Here is a 21,031-nt window from a genome sequence, read left to right on the forward strand (position 1 = left end):
GCCTGCTGGACTGAGGGGACTGTGGGGCCGGGTGCTGCCAGGAAGGGTGCTCGTCCTTGGCCTAGGCGACAGCCGCCCCTGCTGGGTGACCAGGATTAGACAAGGATGGCTGAGGAGCAGAGCCCCTTCCTGGGATGAAAGTCTGGTGGCCTCAACACAGGCCAGGACCTCACTGTCAGGCTAGGAGATTCCCTCCGTGTCACCTGGCCTTGAGCTGGCATTGAAATCTGACCAAGGCCAGGGCACATCGAAAGGGAGCAGCCAGGCTCAGGGAAGGTTGGCCCCTGCTGTTCCCTCCAGCATGTTTGGTCCTGGGGGCCTCTAAGCCTAAGAGAATTTGCTGCAAAAAGGTGATTGACAGGCCATCTCTTCCTTGTCCCTCCCCCTGTCCCCCCCGCCCCCAGCACTTGGCTTTTTTTGAAGAGGGGCTCATTGGTCCTCTCTCTAAGCAGACCCCAGGAAGAAGGCCTGGTTTAGGAGTACCAGCATGCCATATGCAAGTGAGCCCAGACAGCGAGCTTTTAACATACAATAGGTGTAAGTTCCACCAAGGATTCCCACTATTACAAACTGCAATCAGACTTTTCCTTTGTATACCACGGTTTGGTCCTAGGTTAAGAGTAGTGTGATTTTGTGCCAAATGGCCTGGAGGTCAATGCTCAGACATTCCCGAAAATGTCTAGAAGGGCCCTTAGACATCCTGGAATCCAGCGGTTTTCCAAACTTCGGTGCACATAGGAAGCACCTAGAGGGCTTGTGGGACCACAGATTGCTGGGCCCCATCCCAGTGGTGAGGATTCAGGACCTGGGGAGACCTGAGAGTTTGCATTGCCAAGGACTTCTCGTGTGAGGTTCACGCTGCTGGTCTGGCCACTGCACTTGGAGAACCACGGGTCTAATCCAACGTCTTCATTTCATAGATGGATCAGCTGAGGCAGAACCCCAGCTGGGTTCCAGGATTGGAGTAAACACTAACCAGGTGTTATGACTTTGCAATCTGATTTAGCTGTTCTGGGCCTGCGTTTTCTCATCTACAAAATTAGGTAAGAGCCTCGGTCATTCCTACCCTGGGTTCAGTCTGCAGGTGGCTGCTATTGGGCAGTTACTCAGGCTTTTAGTAACAGCCCTCTGGTTTGGTGTGGCGCTGTCACGCGGTTCTCAGGTCCGTGAGCTTCCACAGCTTCCCTCTGGTTCCTGGGTCGGGTTTAGGCCCTGCCTTTCCTGTGTGGAGCACTGAGAGATGAAGATGCTATCAGGTGGAGGGTAGGACATAAAGCTTTGTTCTTTTTGCTGTGGTTTTCTCATTTTGCAGGTGCCTCTTCTGTTTGCTTACATTGCTAAGAATATTGGTTTTCTTTTCTGATGTAGAAAGTTTCCCAATGTTTTCCTTTTCTGTTTCCTTCATATCCTTTGAATTTAAAAATTCTTTACCATCTGATCATAAGGCTATTCAAGGATATATTTTCTTATTTTCCTTGTGATTTTTTATCTTGTATACCCTTATCCCTCTGGAGTTATTTTGACATGTGTTATAAAGTTTGGATCTTGGTTGACTTTCCTTTTTTGTAAATGGCTAATCTCTGGCATCATTTGTTGAGTAATCCCTTTCCTCTCTTTGGATGTCTGGCTGTGCATTCTTAGCACTCTAAGAATGTAGAATAGGTGGGAGTGAGATTTTTGTCGAAGCCTCTTTTTTTCAGATGGGGAAGTTGAGGCCCAGAGCAGCTAACTGGTTTTCCTAAGGTCATGTTAGTGAATGGAGAAGCTCTGACTTCTTTTGTGTGTGTGTGTGTTTATTTTTGGCCGTGCCGAGGCTTCATTGCTGTGCTCGGGCTTTCTCTAGTTGGGGTGAGCAGTGGCTCTTCTTGTTGCAGACCATGGGCTCTAGAGTGCAGGTTCAGTAGTTGTTGCCTGTGGGCTTCATTGCTCCTTGACATGTGGAACCTTTTCGGAGTGGGAATGGAACCCGTGGACCCTGCACTGGCAGGAGGATTCTTAACCACTGAGCCACCAGGAAAGTCCAGATCTCTGTGACCTCTAATCTGAGTTTGAGATATATAGGTCTGCTTGTCTGTCTAGCTCCAGGGACATTTGACAGGGGCAGGTTAGCTAACTGGCCACAAAGTAAATGAGCATGACCTAGGGTCTCTGAGAGGTAGAGACCAGCCTTCCTCAGCCAGCCCAGAGAAACCAGGAAATATGTACTGCACACCTATGTTCAAACTGCCCTGGTGGTTCAGTGGTAAAGAATCTGCCTGCAGTGCAGGAGATGCGGGCGATGTGCAGGAGATTCAGGTTCAATTCCTGGGTTGGGAAAATCCCCTGGAAGTGAAAATGGCAACCCACTCCAGCCTTCTTGCCTGGAGAATCCCATGGACGGAGGGGCCTGGTGGGCTACAGTCCATGAGGTCAGAAAGAGTTGGACACGACTGGGCACACACGCATCCAGTTACCTTTTCTGTGTTGATGATGGTTGTGAGAATATTTAAGATCTGCTCTCTTAGCAACTTTGAAGGATAAAACAGTATTCTTAACTATAGTCACCATACTGAATATTAGATCCACTGAACTTGGCATCTTATAGTTGGAAGTTTGTATCCTTTGAACAACATCTCCTCGTTTTCCGTCCCTGCAGCCCCTGGCAACCACCATTCTACTCTCTGTTTCTGTGAGTTTGTCTCGTTTTAGAGCCCACGTATAAGTGAGATCATACAGTATCTGTCTTTCTCTGACTTATTTCACTTAGCATAATGCCTTCATGGTTTATCCATGTTGCCATGACATTCAGGATTTCCTCTTTTTTATGACCGAATAATGTTTCCTAAATGTATATATGTATATACCTTTACACCCACGTTTTGTTTATCCATTCGTGCACAGGCACTTTGATTGTTTGCATGTCTTGGCTATTGTGAATAATGTTGCAATGAACAAGGGGCTGCAGATATTTCTTTCAGGTAGTTATTAAATTTTCTTTGGCTATATGTCCAGAAGTGGGATTTCTGGATCCTATGGTAGTTTTATTTTTAATATTTTGGAGGAAACCTTATGCAATTTTACATAGTGCCTGTTCCAAGTTACATTCCCACCAACAGTGTACAAGGGTTCCCTTTCCTTTAATATCCTTGCCAACACTTGTTTTGTCTTTTTGATAATAGTCATTTGAACAGTATTGTATGAGTTCCTATATTAACCGTTTCTTAGATAGATGATTGGAAGAAATTTTCTCCCACTCCATAGATTGCCTTTTCATTTTGTTTCCTTGGCTGTGCATGAGCTTTTTTATTTGATGTAGTCTCACTTGTCTATTTTTGCATTTGCTGCCTGTACTTTTAACGTCATATGCCAACAGGTTTTGTTTTTTTTTTTTTTTTTTTTTTTTTTTGCCAAAACCTAGGTCAAGGAGCTTGTCATAGGAAAGCTGTGTTTTCTTCCAGGAGTTTTATGATTTCAGGTCTTAAATTTAAGTCTTTAACCCATTTCAAGTGAGTTTTTGTGAGTGCTATAAGATTGGAGTCCAATTTTATTCTTCCCATGAGGATAGCTTGTTTTACCCAATATCATTTATTGAAGAGTCTTTTCCCACTAAATATTCTTGGCTCCCTTGTGAAATATTAGTTGACCGATTACGCATGGGCTTATTTCTGAGCTCTTGATTCTGTTCCATTGTTCCATGCTGTTTCAAATACTATACTTTGTAATATAGTTTGAGATCAGAAAGTGTGATCTCTCCAGCTTTGTTGTTCATTCTCAGGATTGTTTGGGTATTGGAGTCTTTTGTGGTTCCACACAAATTGTAGATTGCTTTTTCTATTCTGTGAAAAGATGTCATTGGAATTTTGATAGGAATTGCATTGCATGTGTAATTGGCTTTGGGTAGTATGGACGTTTTAACAATATTCTTTTTATACAGGAAATGGGGATATCTTTCCCTTTATGTCTTCTTCAATGTCTGTCGTCAGTGTCTTATTGTTTTGGTGTATAGATCTTTTGACGTGCTTGGTTAAATGTATTTCTAAGTATTTTACTGTGTTTGCTGTATTGTAAATGAGATTATTTTCATTATTTATTTTTCAGATACTTTGTCCTTAGTGTATAGAAATGCAACAGATTTTTGTATGTTGATCATAGGTCTTGAGAATTTACCAAATTCACTGATGAGTTCTAAAATTTTTTAATGCAGTCTTTAGGTTTTCTGTATAATAAGATCATGTCATCTGCAAACAGACAATTTAACTTCATCCTTTCTGATTTTGATGTTTTTTATTTTCTTGCCTACGTTCTCTGAGACTTGAGTACAATTCTGAATAGGAGTGGTGAAAGTGGGCACCCTTATCTTGTTTCTGTTCTTAGAGGAAAAGCTGTCACTTTTTCTGCATTGAGGATGATGTTAGCTGTGGGCTTAATGCAGGTGGCCTTTATTATGTTGAAGTATGTGCCTTCCAAACTAATTTGCTGAGAATTTTTTTTATCATGAAAGGATGTTGAATTTTGTCAAATTCTTTTTGTTTGCCACCTGTTGAGATGATCATATGATTTTATCTTTCATTCTATTAATGTGACATTTACTGATTTGTATATTTTGAACCTTCCTTGCATCCCAGGGGTAAATCCCTCCTGATCGTGTGCTATGGAATTCAATTTGATAGTGTTTTGTTGAGAAATTTTGCATCTACCTTATTAGGAATATTGGTTCATAATTTCTTACAATATCCTTATCTGGTTTTGGTATCAGAGTAATGCTGGTCTCATACACTAAGTCTGGGAGTGTTCCCACCTCTTTGAATATTTGGTAGTTGAGAAGGATTGGCATTCATTCTTTAAATGTTTGGTAAAATTCACCAGGGAAGCCATCTTGTCTTGGAATTTTATGTGTTGGGAGTTTTTTGATTACCGATTCAGTCTCCTGATTTGTTACTATTCTGTTCAGATTTTCAGTATCTTCATGATTCAGTCTCGGTAGGTTGTATGATTCCAGTAATTTATCCATTTCTTCTAGGTTATCCAATTTGTTGGTGTGTAATTGTTCATAGTTATCCCTTAAAATCCTTTGCATTTGTGTGGTATCATTTATAAGGGTTCCATTTCATTTATAATTTGCATCTTCTCTTTTCATGACTAATTCTAACTATCAGTTTTTCAATTTTGATTATCTTTTCAAAAAACCAACTTTTAGTTTCATTGATCTTTTTTCTGTTTTCATGTTCTCTATTTCATTTATTTACAAATCTTGATTTCCATGCTTCTCTTAACTTTGGGCTTATTTTTTCCTTGTTCCTTGAGGTATAATGTATGGTTGTTTGAGATCTTTTTCTAAAGTTAATGTAAGCACTTATTATTATAACTTTCTTCTTAAAAATGCTTTTGCTGCATTAGTTATCATATGTTGTTTCTAGTTTTTATTTGTTTCAATACATCGTTTTCATTTCCCTTTGATTTCTTTGAACCCATTAGGTGTTGAGGAAGTGCACTGTTTAGTTTCCATGTATTTGTGAATTTTCCAATCTTCTTCCTGCTTTTGATTCCTAGTTTTATAACATTCAATCCCAAAAGATACTTGATAAAATTTCAATTTTCTTCCATTTGATGAGACTTGTTTTGGTCTTTTGGATAACTATTACCATTAACACTTGTTGTTTTAACTTGCCTAGATCTTGACTGTCTACATATGGCTTTCCCATCTTGTTTGAATCCTCACCATTGCCTATGAGATTTCTGCTTTCAGGAAAGGGCTGTGATGCTGGATACATTGTTGCAGATTTACTTATAAAGCAGTTATCCTGGGATAATGTGCTTTAGAAGAGAGGATGCAAGAATGTTTTCTTGGCGTTATTAAGAGGTTATGTTCCTTGACAAAGGAAAAAATGTGTCTCTAATGTAAAAGTCCGGATGATTTAGTCCAAAGATTGTGGACTGTGTGCTTCGTTAAATGTCTCACTTTTTTCATTGCTACTCCATGCTCTGTAAAGACTAGTTTCCCAATCAGTCCACTACCCCTTAAATCACCTTCCCTGTGTCCCTGGGGGACCCTAGTGCCTGTGAATTGGGTAATAGTACACTTCTTGTACTAATTATAAGTGATAGAACACTTATATGGAACACTCTTTAGACATGCCCCATGTCAATCTGTTCCAGGCCTGGCAACAGTAAGCACCTCCCTGTGAGACAGAACATTTCTTGGGGGATTATTGTACTCCTCTGGTTAGTCCATTAGTGTTTGTCATCTTGCCCCAATTTCACTGTGACCCGGTCTTCGATTGCCCAGAAATGTATTGCTCGTCCTACATATCCTATTGTTGAAGCTCTTAAGAGCTTGCTGAAATTAAAAATTCCACAGATGCCAAAAGCCATGCTTCCAATCAGGCAAAAAGAAGCTTACCACAGTGAAGAATGTCTGGGGCCAGTGGAGAGATGTCTTCCCCCCTCACTCCAGCATTGAGGTGGAGATCTCCATGTACCCAAACTTTTAGTGCCTTCCACTCAGGAGCTTCTGCTTCAAAGGTTTTAGCCCAAAGCAAGGCTATATGCCGTCACCCCCACCCTGTGGCATAGTGGTGAAGACTCTGCCTGCCAGTGCAGGATTTCCAGGAGATGCAGGTTCAATTCCTGGGTCCAGAAGGTCCTCTGGAGAAGGAAATGGCAACCCACTCCAGTATTCTTGCCTGGGAACTCCCATGGACAGAGGAGGCTGGCGGGCTACAGCCCATGGGGTTGCCAAGAGTCTGACATGACTGAGCACACACACATCACAACACGTTCCTGACCCCACTTCCTAGACGACACATTACCTCAAAAGTTACTAGGCTGGACAGCCCCCACATCCCACGTGAACCAGTCTCCCTCAACCACAGAGAAGAGGGAAGTTCAAAATGGGGAGTGGAAAAGGAGAGGAGTCAGGATGCGAGGGATGGTTAGCTATGAGGGATGGGGACAAGTAGCCCAGCAAGTTTTGACTCCTTCCTCCCTATCTTGCCTCACAGTCTTTGGTGGCATTGCCTCCGTTAAGAACTTCAGGCAAAGGAATAAAGATGTAGAATCATTTGCCCTAAGAGTCAGTTGGTTAATAGGCTGGCTCTCCAAGGCACCGACCACCCTAGATTTTCACCTAGGTTCACTGGAAGTTGGTTCAAATTTCCTCTCTAAGTCCTTCCCCTTTAATTCCATCGCCCCAAACACTTCAAATACTGTGAGCTCCCTTTGGATTCCTGTGCAGTGCCTACCTCATTTTCTTGGGAAGCCCAGAAGAGTCTTAGTATACCTTTCAGTGTGTCTGCCTCTGATACCTTGGGGCTACTTTGCTTAAACAGAATTGCAGGACTAGACGTAACTGTGCTTTTTCAGGTCTGAGTGTAATGGTTGAGGAAAACCAATGGGTTCTTGGTTTTCCAGATGATGGTATAACGTGATACTGAAAGGTTGTTGCTGATCGAAAAGACACCGGGATTCTTGGCCTCCGGAGGAGAAGAATTCAATCCAGGGCCAGAGACGAGGCTTGATCGCTCAGAGCTTTGTGTAATAAAGTTTTATTGAAGTATAAAGGAGATAGAGAAAGCTTCTGACATAGGCATCAGAAGGGGGCAGAAAGAGTACCCCCTGCTAGTCTTCAGCTGGATGTTATATAGTCACTGCTGTTAAGTCACTTCAGGTGTGTCCGACTCTGTGCGACCCCATGGACTGCAGCCTACCAGGCTCCTCCATCCATGGGATTTTCCAGGCAAGAATACTGGAGTGGGTGGCCATTAGCAGTCTGGTAATCAAAGAAAGGAATGTCTTAAAACTCAGAATGGCACCAGGCCCCTCATCCATAAGATGCATTTTGGGATCATCTTGGCGCCAGATGATTCATCCCAGGCCATGAAACGATTGACTTGAATCTTGCAGAAGGGCAGATTACCCTACAAAGAGTTTCGTTTACATAGATGAGGCGAACAATATCTGAGTGTAACATACTGGTTTGTCAAGTAGGTTCTGAGGCATTAGGCGGAACCGAGTTGAAGACAGTCTGGGGCAAATGCATAGTACATTAACATAGCTTAAGACAAACATTTCCATAAGAAAAATACATTGGTTAACTCAAGGTTTGAGAATAGTTAACTTCAGGTGAAACCAGGTGTCATTATGGCAACACAGTATTTAAGAGAAACCTCCTTTTAAATTTGTATAGGGAAGGAAAAAAAAAATCACTAGTTTGTTTCCGCCTGATGTTTGAGCGAGAGAAATATGTCTGACACTTGCAGCCTGTTTCCTCTGTGTGGAGACCCCTGGCCTTCCTGCCTGTTACCCTCTCAATACCACACAATCACGTGCTGGATTTTTGTACTTTCTCTATAAAACATCTGCATCTTTACCTTTTTATCATGCTAGGTTCTTGATTAACTGGATTTTATTTCCTTTGTATTTTCTTCATGAAATTTCATTTAGGTGGATGTCCTTTACCCAGGTAATTCTGGTAGATGAGCTGTTATGCCTTCTCTCTTCTCAGAGTGAACTTCTATTAGGTCATTCTTATTCTGAGCACTCACCATTATTAATTTTTCCCACAGTTAACAAGTCTGTTTTTAAACACAAGTTATTTTTTCATGCCCAGGGGCACATTCTTCAGAGCATTCAGCTTCTTTGTAACTTGTTTGATCTTTGCATATGAAAACAAATACAACAGAACCTGTTCTGTAGTCTGTCATGCGGAGGGCAATCAAATAGGCTATTGATAATTCAGACCTGAAGGTTTTCAGAGAAATGAAATGTTCTTAAGAGGTGGTGCAGGGCATAAAGGGCCTCCACTTAGGTGCGCCTGAGCAAGCTGATGGCTTCCAGGTGGGTATTTGTATGGGGAAGAGGTGGTATTGAAATTTTGTATATGAACACCTAGGAAGCAAAGAAAGTGAGCAGTGGGAGGGTATTGCAGTAGAGGGGGCAAGATGGTTCGTATTTCTACTCCAGTCTGGACTAGGGACTAGATCCAAGTACAATAGCAAGATGGGCTATTAGAATGAGGCATTTTTGGAATTACAGGCCAGTATCACTGATGAACATAGATGCAAAAATTCTCAACAAAATTCTACCAAACAGAATTCAATAACACATTAACCAGGTCATACACCATGATCAAGCTGAGTTTATTCCAGGGATGCAAGAATTCTTCAATATATGCAAACCAATGTGCTACAGCCTATCAACAAATTGAAAGATAAAAACCATATAATAGATGCAGAAAAAGCATTTGACAAAATTCAGGACCCATTTGTGATTACACTCCAAAAAATGGGCATAGAAGGAAGCTACCTCAACATAGAAAAGTCCATATATGACAAGCCCACAGTAAACCTTCTCATGGGGAAAAACTGAAAGCACTCCCTCTAAGATCAGGAACAAGACAAGGGTGCTCACTCTCCTATCATTCAACATAGTTTTGAAATCCTAGTTATGCCAATCACAGAAGAAAAAGAAATAAAAGGAATCCAGATGGGAAAAGAAGAAGTAAAGCCTCCCTGATTGCAGATGACATGATACTCGACATAGAGAACCCTAAAGATAGTATCAGAAAATTACTAGAGCTAATCAGTGAGTTTAGCAAAGTAATGGGATACAAAATCAATACACAGAAATCACCTACATTCCTATATACTAACAATGAGAAATGAGAAAGAGAAATTAAGGAAACAATTCCATTCACCATCGCATCAAAAAGACTAAAATATCTAGGAATAAACCTACATAAGGAGACAGAAGAACTGTATAACAGAAAATCATAAGACACTGATGAAAGAAAGCAAAGATGACATGAACAGATGGAGAGATATTCCATGTTCCTGGGGTGGAAGAATCAATATTGTGAAAATGACAATGCTACCAAATGTAATCTACAGATTGAATGCAATCCCTATCCAAATACCAATGGCTTTTTTCCCACAGAACTAGAATTGTTTCAGTTTCATATGAAGACACCAAAGACCCCAAATAGCCAAAGCAGTCTTGAGAAAGAAGCATGGAGCTGGAGGAATCAGCCTTCCTGACTTCAGATTATCCAACAAAGCTACGGTCATCAAAACAGTATGGTACTGGCACAAAAACATAGATGCACACAAATAGAACAAAATAGAGAGCCCAGAAATAACCCCCGTGCTTATGGGTACCTTCTTTTTGACAAAGGAGGCAAGAATATACAATGGAGCAAAGATAGCCTCTTCAATAAGTGGTGCTGGGAAAACTGGATAGTTACATGTAAAAGAATGAAAATAGAGCATTTCCTAACACCATACACAAAGGTAAACACAAAATATATTAAAGACCTAATATAAGACCTGCAACTATAAAACTCGTAGAGGAAAACATAGAACACTCGATGACAGAAATCAAAGCAAGATCCTACAGTAATGGAAACAAAAACAAAGGTAACAACTGGAACCTAGTTAAAGTTAGAAGTTTTTGCACAGCAAAGGAAACTATAACCAAGGTGAAAAGTCAACCCTCAGAATGGGAGACAATAATAGCACATGAAACAACTGACAAAGGATTAATTTCCAAATATACAAATAGCTCATACAATACCAGAAACACAAATAATCCAATTAAAAAGTGGGAAAAAACCCTAAACAGGTATTTCTCCAAAGAAGACATATACATGGCTAACAAACACATGAAAAGAGGCTCAACATCACTCATTATTTGGCTCACTCACTGAGTCGTGTTCGATTCTTTGTGACCCCGTGGACTGCAGCACGCCAGGCTTCCCTGTCCAGCACCAATTCCCAGCACTTGCTCAAACTCGCACTCATCAAGTTGGTGATGCCATCCAACCATCTCATCCTCTGTTGTCCCCTTCTCCTCAGCGTCATTTCTAAGGAGTCAGTTCTTTGCATCAGGTAGCCAAAGTATTGGAGCTTCAGCTTCAGCCTCAGCCCTTCCAATGAGTATTGAGGACTTACTTCCTTTGGGATTGATTGGTTGGATCTCCATGCAGTGCAAGGGCTCTCCATGAGAGTTCTCCAACACCACAGTTCACAAGCATCAGTTCTTCAGTGCTCAGCTACTTTATGGGCCAACTCGCACATCCATACATGACTACTGGAAAAACCATGGCTTGGACTATAGGGAACTTTGTCGGCAAAGTAATGTCTCTGCTTTTAATATGCTGTCTAGGTTTGTCATAGCTTTTCTTCCAGGGAGCAAGCATCTTTCAATACCATGGCTGCAGTCACCATCTGCAGTGATTTTGGGCCCCCCCAAAATAAAGCCTCTCACTGTTTCCATTCTTACCCTATCTATTTGCCGTGAAGTGATGGGACTTGATGTCATGATCTTAGTTTTTCAATGTTGAGTTTTAGGCTAGCTTTTTTAATCTCCTGTTTCATTTTCACCAAGAGGCTCTTTATTAGAGAAATGAAAATCAAACCTATAATGAGATCTTGCCTCACACCAGTCAGAATGCCCATCATTAAAAAGTCTACAAACAATAAATGCTGGAGAGGGTGTGGAGAAAAGGGAACCCTCTTGCACCGTTGATGGCAATGTGAATTGATACAGCCACTATGGAAGACGGTATAGAGATTCCTTAAAAAACCTAGCAAACCCACTCCTTGGCATATACGCTGAGGAAATAAAAATTGAAAAAGACACACGTACCCAGTGTTCCTTGCCATAGTCTTTACAATAGCTAGAACATGGGAGCAACCTAGATGTCCATCAAAAGATGAAGAGATAAAGGAGCTGTGGTACATATGTACAATGGAATATTAATCAGCCATATAAAGGAATGCATTTAAGTCAGTTCTAAAGAGGTAGATGAACCTAGAGCCTATTATACAGAGTGTAGTAAGTCAGAAGGAGAAACGTAAGTATTGTATACTAACCCATATATATATATGGAAACTAGAAAGATGGTACCAATGAATTTATTTGCAGGGCAGCAGTGGAGAGACAGACATAGAGAACAGACTCATGGACATGGGAGGGTGGGAGGAGAGAGTGAGATGTATGGAGAGAGTAATATGGAAACTTAATTACCATAAGTAAAATAGATAGCCACTGGCAATTTGCTATATAACTTGGGGAACTCAAACAGGGGCTCTGTATCAACCTAAAGGGGTGGGATGGGGAGTAAGATGGGAGGGAGTTTCAAGAGGGAGGGGACAAAATTATACCTCTGGCTGGTTTATCTTGATGTCTGACAAAAACAACAGAATTCTGTAAAGCATTTATACTTCAATTAAAAAAATAAATTAAAAAAACCATTTTCAGAAGCATGACGCCCAGTATGCTCAGGAATAGGTGTAACATGGAGTGAAAAGGGAAAGGGGTGATAGAGCAGATATTTAATCTGGCCTGCGTGAAACATTAGTCCTATTTGCAAGGTTCAAAAAAAGAGTTCAGTTGGGGATCCACATGTCTAAAAATATTTGAAATGTTCAAATCAAATGATAAACCATTAAATAAGTTGTATCTCCTTCCACGACAAATGTACCTTCCTAATGAGCTGAAAGGCCAGGTTGGGATTTAGTCTTCTCAGACTCCTCTAAGTTCAGCCCTGATGGCGTGGGAAGAGCTGTCCTCCTTCCCTTCCCCCGCCCATGCCCAGGCTCCTAGGCCAGGCTGCATCCCCTTCTGGGCCTACAACCCCTCCTTGGGCCTGGGAGCATCCACCCCAGCAGTGAGTGCAGTCAGCCCTCCCCAGGACAGGTCTAAGAGGAGCACACGGGCCCTGGAAGCAGGCTAGGGACTGTTCAGGGCTGTCAGGTACCTGGAGCATGGGCTAGCAGGGACACACCCCTTGTTCCCATGGGCTGGACTCCTGGCCCTGGCGGGAGGGGTGTGGCTAGAAGAGGACCAAAGTGGCCCTCTAGAGCATAGAGCTCAAGAAAGAGATATCTCTGCCTGGGCCAGGAAGCAATACTGTTTTAACAACCTGCACCGCAGAAATACTAACAAATCAGAACCAGGTTGAAGGGCCGCAAATTGTCCTAGTTGACCTGCCCTTTCAGTTGAAATAATGGTGACAGGGAATGCTTTGCCTTCTGTCTCACCATGTGGTTCTAGCCATAAGGAAGAATATAACACATTTTAAAATGTCAACACTGGTGACCAAAAAAAAAAAAAAAAAAAAAGTTGCGGGGATCTTAAGTTTGCTTCACTTTACTTGACATTAAATACCTAGGAAGAGGAAAATCCTTTGCCTAGGGCTTTGGGAAAGAAAGATAAATAAAACCCTTAAGGTCCCAGCCATTTAAAGGTTCAGTGCAGAGGTTGGTTTTGAATGAATAGGTGGATGTAGTGTGTGTATTTGCATGTGCACACAGTTAGAATAGAAGACATGTCACCACAGAACATGACAGTATGTTATCAGTTACCTACAAGAAGGTCAGGAGCCTAGCCCGTAGGAACAAAGTATGCTCCAGCTAGACCATGTTTCAGATACCTAGGAAGCCTGAAGTAAATGCAGAAATGAGCCCGTCTAGTCTCAAACCCCCAGGCCCTTCCCCTTCTCTTATCCTCCACTCTGGTCATCTACAACTTTAACCTTTTATTACCTTAAACAGAGTTCAAAGATTAAGTCCACTTTCTCCCTTTTCATTTTATGTCATTTTATGACATACTTCCCATCTGCACAAAATTATAAAGACTACTATAAACACTATTTACCCACCACTCAGTTTAAGAAATGTAAATTAGAGACACAGTTGAAGCCCACTACGTATCCCTCCCCAATAGGATCACTGTCCTTGTCTTTCCCCAAGAGGTAACCACCATCCTAAATGTGGTTTATCTTTCCATTGCATGCCTTTCTGTATGCTTGGGTACGCATACATCCTCACAGGCAACTCTGTATGTATCTACTATCCACTCCTGCTGAATGAAGGTTCTCTTAGACTACGTATACCCGGTATCATGTCTGTGACTTTCTGGAACCAGCTCTGTTCCTGGATATTTTTCTGGTGCCATCCCCTATCCACAGCCTCTCTCTGTCTCAGCCCCTGTGAATCCTAATTTCCTCGCCAGTCCAGCCCTTACCGTCCTGTTCAATTTACCTCCAGCAGCCCCAAGGCAGTGAACGAAGGCTGGTCACCAGAGGTGGGTCTCAACTTCTCCCCCTGTGGCTGTCAACCAGTGCTTCTCAAACCTTGGCTGCATCAGAATCCCCTGGAGGGCTTGTCAAAACACACACTACTGGGCCCCACTCTCAGTTTCTGATTCACAGGTCTTAAGTAGAGCCTAAGAATTCGTGGGTGATGCTAATAATGCTATTTTAAGGACCAAACTTTGAGAACCAGTGCTCCAGATCAGCGTCTGGGCTCAGGCTCAGCAGCACCATCTGGCCTCCAGGCAAGCTGGGCCATCCCTCAGGTTTCCTTCAAAAGCACCCAGCAGGACTATGAAATACACATATAACACAAGTCCTGTGCAGTTTTAAATGTTCTAGTAGCCACATCTAAAAAGTAAAAAGAGGGCATCCCTGGTGGTCTAGTGGTTAAGAATCCACCTTGCAGTGCAGGGGACACAGGTTCAATCCCTGGTACAGGAAGATCCCACATGCTGAGGGGCAAGTAAGCCCATGTGCCGCAACTCTGAAGCCCGTCTGCCCTAGAGCTCATGCTCCACAAGAGAAGCCACCTCAGTGAGAACCTGTGCACCGTAATTAGAGAAAGCTCACGTGTAGCAATAAATAAATTTTTAAAAAAGGAAAAAGAAACTGGAGGAAATAATTTTAATGCTATATTTAATACTAGATTATCTTTTCAATGTGTAATTAGGTATTAAAGAGACTTTACACCACTTTTTACATTTGTAGCACATTTCAACTCAGAGTAGCCACATTTTCAATGCTCAGTAGCCACACATGGCTAGTGACTAGTACAGTAAACAAGTTCAGATCTAAAGCCTTGACCCCTATTTCTGTCTTTACAAAACTGTTTTAAATACAAATTTTATTTTGGGCTGCAATAAAAGAACTTAAAACAGGCTTATCAAATGGTGGAATGTGATGATGCCTTCCAATGATGTAAAACGGCTTCTCATTTTTAAAGAGATTTAAATCAGGATTATTTATATACACAAATCTATCTACATTTCAGTTTACTACTTTAAAACTTAGTTTTAACTAGAACAAATGCTGTCAAATATATCTGGAAAAGATAAAACCCAATTAGATATTGGAATTTTTATAGATATTATTATTAGACAGTTGCTCTTTGGGGGATGGATTTGGGAAGGAAATCAACGTTAATAATCCCATGGGCTTCTGAAAAATCGAAAAATAGCGAACAATGGATCCTTTCTTCTTTCTCTGTCTTCTTTCTAGTCTTCCAAACTGCAGGAAGAAATGAGAGAAAAGGAACGATTATACAGCATCAGTCAGCATCAGAAACTTTCTAAATCGAAGAAAACAGTCAGCCTCATGTATATCTGCTGCATCTGAGGGTTGTATCTCAACAAGGAGAGAAGAAAAACACATTTTCCTCTTGTAAAATTCACCCTGGACACTGGGTGCATGTACAACCCCATGGCTTCAATCATGTGATCCTACCAACCTTGTCTCCCTCTTGCCCAACACCATAAATGCTTTTTTTTTCCCCCTTCCTTTGAGAGGCTAGTCTGGGACTTAAATCACTCTTTCTACCTTAAAAGCCTGTGCTCACTCCACAGATGATACTCCCTTACCCTCCCAGACCCTCGGTTTCCATATCTATCGTATGAGAAAGAGGCTGTTATTATGAAACACACCACTATGCAAACAAGGGAGAAAATATTAATCATTAAAGACAAGATATATACCTTCACTACCATCTCAGTGATAAACAACAGTCATCCTACGACTGTTTCTTTTGACTGTCATATAAAATACACAAATCTACAACCGAACAAATATTTCAGTATTAATCACTAAATGTGGTCCTACTTGAAATTCTGAACTGTATGCTATTTGTAAGTAGTTACGTTCTAAAAGGTGTCTTCTCTTAGTGCAGGAGACTGCACTTCTGTGGTCAAGAAATGAAGGCCAAACTACTGCACAGCCCAGTTGCTGCAGCTTTTCGTCACTGTTTTCTCAAGAAATACTGGTCTTAGGTACTGATACATTTACAACTTGTTGGTAGTCTTAGAGATAGAGGACCAAAGACCTCATAAGAACAAACGAGAAGCCATGAAGTATATTTCACTTCATGCTCTTTATATTACTGGGTGCAGAACTGTTCTATAAACATTAGGTAAATTTGAGTTGTTGAACTAATTTCAAACAAACGTTTTCTTAATTTACTCCGAGAATTAAAAAGCAAAAACAAAACTGGTAAATGCCTGGGAATAGCTGGGTTATTTTCAAAGCTATACACAGATACCTGGGCTTTCTGGGCCTGTCCTTTCCTGGGTCCAGATCCTTTTCTGGTTCTTCTTGTTTTCTGTTATACTTCTTTTCTTTCCCCTCACTTTTGGTGCCCTGCGCCTCTTCTTTGGAGTTCTCATCCTGGCATTCAGCTGTTTCTTAAAGAGGAATAATAGACTTTGGGACCAGACATTTACAGAAAAAAAACGCAAACACATAAGGAATGGCAGGATGTCCAGTACTCTACCCTTAGGAGAAGCAGGACAGAAGCAACTAAGAAAAGAGTAACTGGGGGCCTTCCTTCTGGAGGATGCAACACTTCCATGGCCCTCACTTTGCTGCTGCTTGATCATTTTCACAATGATATTATTTCTTCTTTTCTAGTAAATCTGTCACCCTGTGCTACTGATGACTTGTGCTCAAGGATCAGAATTCTCTGGGTCTGATGCATTCTGGATGTTTTGGCCAGAACTTTTTCGCCAAAATATGCTTCACCTCAATAACAAATTCTATGGGGAAGCTCCTGAGTTCCTCAATCCCCTAAACATTTCCTTTTGACCATGTGGTCCTGTATGAGTTCATAATGTTTTGGGATCAACTTTCCAAGAATCTTGACATTTTTAAAAGCTATGAACCAAATATGAGGTCTGCCATTTGCCTGTTCTCTTCCATGTCCTCTCAAGCTCCCTCTCGAACACCTGCCTCCACTGACCTTCACGTGTGGGCTCATAACTGGCACTGATCATCTCAGGCCTCTTACCAGGGTTGGTAGAGGGCAGCTTATTTTCCCCCCAAACCAAAGAAATCGTTATGCAGTTGGGCTTCTACTGGGCCCCTCTGGCCTTCGATTCAAGGAGGCCCTGACTCCCGGCCTCCCCTCCTGAGGAACGCCCCCCCCCACCCCGTGCCCCCCGTATGAGCCTGCCCCCTCCTCGGGATCCCTGGTCCCCAGACCCGGCCGGCAGCTGCCAGTGTTTCCGTCCCCCCCAACTCCCCCCCGCCCCTCGAATGCTCACTCTCAGGGGCGACAGGCTCCTGTGGCATCTCCCGCGAGCTGGGCTCCTCAGACTCCTTGGTGGCCGTCTCCAATAAAGAGGCCTCCTCGGCTTCCTCCGCCTCTTGGGCTTCCTCCGCCTCTTGGGCTTCCTCCGCCTGCTCCGCCTCCTGGGCTTCCTCCGCCTGCTCCGCCCCCTGGTCCGGGGCTTCCTCAGCCGGCCCCTCCCCCGATTCATCCGATGGCACCTGGACCTCCGAAAACCCGGCCACGGCGGCTGAGCCGTGGTCGGACAAGCGCTGCCTGGTCTGGTGCCAGACCAACACGCGGTCATCATTTGGCGGAAGTATGACGTGGTTTTCGGACAAACGGTTCACCATCGAGTGTGCCAGATTTAGGACCGTTAAGAGAAAGGTGTTCATGGGGAAGTGGCGCGAGACCACCATGCGGTTCACGCCCTCCGCCTGCTCCTCCACCTCCCTCTCCTCAGCCGGCCTGAGGTCGGCGTCTTCCTCAGCGTTCCCGCCCTCCAGGGCCGCCTCCCTCGGGCCTCCTGAGGCCCCCACGACTCCACCCGCCTCAGCCTCAGGCATGGAGTCACCCCTGCGAGCCTCGGAGCTGCGGTCCACACCGTCACGGGCTCTGGCCTGGGCCCCCGACGCACCTGCAGGGCCTTCCTGCCCGCCAGGGGCCAGATCTCCATCCCCCGTGGTAGACATGGCAGCCGCCAGTTACCTCAGCCGGGCGGGGGACGATGGCAGTGGCGCAGGTGGTGGCACCCGAAGTGGCTGCCCTGAGAGGAGGCTGAGGGAAGTGAGATGGACCGAGGCAGTCACAGAAGGGACCACAGAGGAGGCCCCACGACCGGGAGGGTGGGCGGCCAATGGCGGAAGCGTCCGACGGAAGTCGGGCCTCAGGCAGTGGAGCCAGGCCACAGTCGAGGGGCGGGGCCGGAACCGTTGACGGTGGCCTGTGACCCCTCGTCACGAGCTTTGGGCTCATTTGCTGACAAACAAGGATTGACGTGCTCTGTGTCCAATGAACGGCCAAGGCCCTTGGTTGTCAAATTGCTCACAATTGCCTACTTGTTCTTTGACGCGCTAGGGTTCTGACATGTGTGGAGGTCTTCTAGGCTCGTGTCCTTTATGTAATTGTGCAGGAAAGTATTTATGAAGGCATCCTGGCCCATGTGAACTGAGAGAAATTTCCCACCTGGGAATTTCCACCTGGTAATGGCTCATGTGAATAGAGACAGGGTCATAAAAATGTTGTATATCTCAGATGTTAGCAGTACTAAAAACCTCCGCAGAAGAGAAAGAGAATTTGGACAATTTACCTTAGTTAAAAATAGTTGGAAAAGAGTAGACAAATTGAAATGAATGCAGTCAGAACTGAAGGTTGAGAAGTGTTGGAGAAGTTAGGAGCTAGAAGGTGTATAATGAACCCAGACATATTCCCTTAATGCTTTGAAGACTGAATAAAAAAAGGAGAGGTTTCTTTAAAGGATCAGGTCATCTCCTAAGTGCTAAGCGTGACAGACGTTAAAAGGGCCACCTTCCTAGGATGTTTCAGAGGCAACAGTCCCGGACTTTTTATTGATCTCAAGATCCACTTAGTCCAGACCCCAAGTGTAATTTTGAAAATTATACAGAAATGAACTGTTTTTATAGTCGTTCTGTAAAAAAAGTTTTGTAGCACTAAAAATATTTTTTGAAAAAGACATAGCCAATTACATCTGGATGTTACATTTAGGAAAAATACTAATAAGTCTCATAATTGTAAAGAGTCAGACCCGACTGAGCGACTGAACTGACTGACTGACTCTAGAGCAGGCATGCCCAACCTCCGGGATCTAGTGCCTCATGATCTGAGGTGGAGCTGATGTAATAACAATAGAAATAAAGTGCACAATGAATGTAATGCACCTGAATCATCCCCAAACCATCCACCTCCTCCCTGGTCCGTGGAAAAATTGTCTTCCTTGAAACTTATCCCTGGTGCCCAAAACGTGGGGGACCACAGCTCTAGAGCATCTTTTGCCCCTTGATATTTTAGGCTTCTTTCAACAAAATAATCTGATCCAAGTTTACCAAAAGGTGAACAGGTAGCATTCCTAGAAGGTAGAGTGCTACAAAAACTGCTCTGCTAAGTATAAAATGAAGACAAGACTTTATTAACACTCCAGTGATGAATCACTTGTCTCTAAATGTGTTTTCATGTACCATCAGTGCAAAGATCCTCAAATAAGCTGACAGTTATTGAAGGTGGCTTTACTGGAACCCTTAACCATGCACATGGTTCAGTTAAAAGTGCATTGTGTACTAGTGAGCCCAAGAGACTACCTTTCTACTGCACAATGATGAAGGCACAAGTCAAGCAAGCTAATTTGAAAACTTCTTCAATTGGTTTCTCAGGAAGGCTTTGCAAACCACTCTTACTTTGCATTAAGGATTCTGATATTTTACAGCTGTAGGTGTATCCCTATGACAAAAGGACTTCACAAGAACCAAACTATGGATGTTCAAGGATGCAGTAAATTATGTATCTGGCAGAAAAGTGGAGACCATTAAAATTCTAAGAAGAAACCACTGGTTTTAAAACCTTTTAAAAGCTGCTTATTAGCTACCTAGAAACATGTTTTTTAAAAACGCAGGTATAAGCAGTGCAGCGTATGTTTAAGCTATTCTCTAATGATATTTAATGCCCTTGGCTCACTGCAGCTTGCATTCAACAAAGTCGTGTTTATTTTAGGGTTCTTCTTCCACTTCTGGTTAATCATTTTCTTCCTCTTGCTTTGCTTCTTCTCTCTTGATTCTTCGCCTGTGTCATCGTCATCATTCTGTGCATCTTGTCCTGTTGAGTAAAATACTGATCTTGTACACTTGTGAAAGAGAACTGCAATTGATCTTCAGGACTTTTACCTGGACCAACCCCACTTAGTATTCTAAATTTAGGAATTTCCAGAGTACAAAAGTAGCTGAAGTATGAGTCCTTGAAAGTTGTTTTGTACCCTATTCTAGAAGTTCCATTTCCTTTGCTATCCTGATCCTTAATGCATTCTGAGTGACATTCTTCTTCCAATGTATTTAGCACCCAATGCAGCCTATAACTTGTGGTCCGTGAGAACAGAAGGATCAAAATCATCCAGGTATGACTTTATTAGATATGTTTCAGTCAACACCTCATTTGAGAAATAGTCACTGGATTCAGGGAAGTTCAACTGTGAAATTCGTAGGCTCTCCAGCATCTGAGAAGTTGCGGACAAGTATTTCAGGTGCTCTAAAATAGGCTCATGGGCTTTCTGAATCATATTTCTGAGCAATTCTGCATTCTTCAAAACTTTCATGCCAAGATAAAGAATTCTTTCAGGGTGGCTTTTACCTTCAGAATTTTCCTCAAGCTTTCTTTTTGATTTCCTCAACAACTGCCTCCGCAATAGGTTGATAGAGGCATACTTTCTCTCAGTATCATGAGTTACTTTATGATGTTTAGATTTTGTTTTTGCCTGTTCTAACTGGAATTTTCTTTAGGCATTAAGTTGCTTAACGATATTAATCAAGTCCTGAAAACAGCTTACACATGCTACAAGTGAAGCAGCACATCTTTCTTGGGAAGCCTGAGGAATTTGCCTCCCCTCAACAGTTTTTTCTTCCTTCCTGTTCTCAACAGCATGGTGCCCCTCAATCGTGGCTCATTGTAGTCTCCATGCCACAGACTCTGTGACAGAA

At 42.8% G+C, this 21,031-nt stretch overlaps 1 protein-coding gene and 1 long non-coding RNA gene across 2 annotated transcripts; one reads left to right on the top strand and one right to left on the bottom strand.

Annotated features, from left to right (window-relative positions):
* Positions 1 to 1,067: 1,067 nt before the first annotated feature.
* LOC123465396 lies at positions 1,068 to 16,948 on the top strand. The gene is made up of 3 exons (XR_006640622.1): positions 1,068 to 1,263; positions 15,293 to 16,056; positions 16,694 to 16,948. It is a non-coding gene; the product is annotated as an uncharacterized LOC123465396 (long non-coding RNA).
* On the bottom strand, positions 14,904 to 19,083 carry LOC123464554 (cancer/testis antigen 47A-like). The gene is made up of 3 exons (XM_045164419.1): positions 17,326 to 19,083; positions 16,326 to 16,467; positions 14,904 to 15,301 (listed from the first exon to the last, which is right to left on the bottom strand). Exons 1-3 carry the CDS (start codon positions 18,020 to 18,022, stop codon positions 15,289 to 15,291), a joined length of 852 nt encoding a protein of 283 aa, XP_045020354.1. The 5' UTR covers positions 18,023 to 19,083; the 3' UTR covers positions 14,904 to 15,288.
* Positions 19,084 to 21,031: the final 1,948 nt, after the last annotated feature.

This window comes from Bubalus bubalis, chromosome X (genome assembly GCF_019923935.1).
Source record: "Bubalus bubalis isolate 160015118507 breed Murrah chromosome X, NDDB_SH_1, whole genome shotgun sequence".
Classification (NCBI taxonomy): Eukaryota; Metazoa; Chordata; class Mammalia; order Artiodactyla; family Bovidae; genus Bubalus; species Bubalus bubalis.

What these genes read in the sequence shown, in the direction of transcription:
- LOC123464554 (XM_045164419.1), bottom strand. Translation starts at nt 18,022, where the DNA reads ATGTCTACCACGGGGGATGGAGATCTGGCCCCTGGCGGGCAGGAAGGC. An exon ending in GGAGCCTGTCGCCCCTGAGA is followed by an intron (nt 16,468 to 17,325) that starts GTGAGCATTCGA and finishes TTCCTCTTTAAG; the next exon opens with AAACAGCTGAATGCCAGGAT.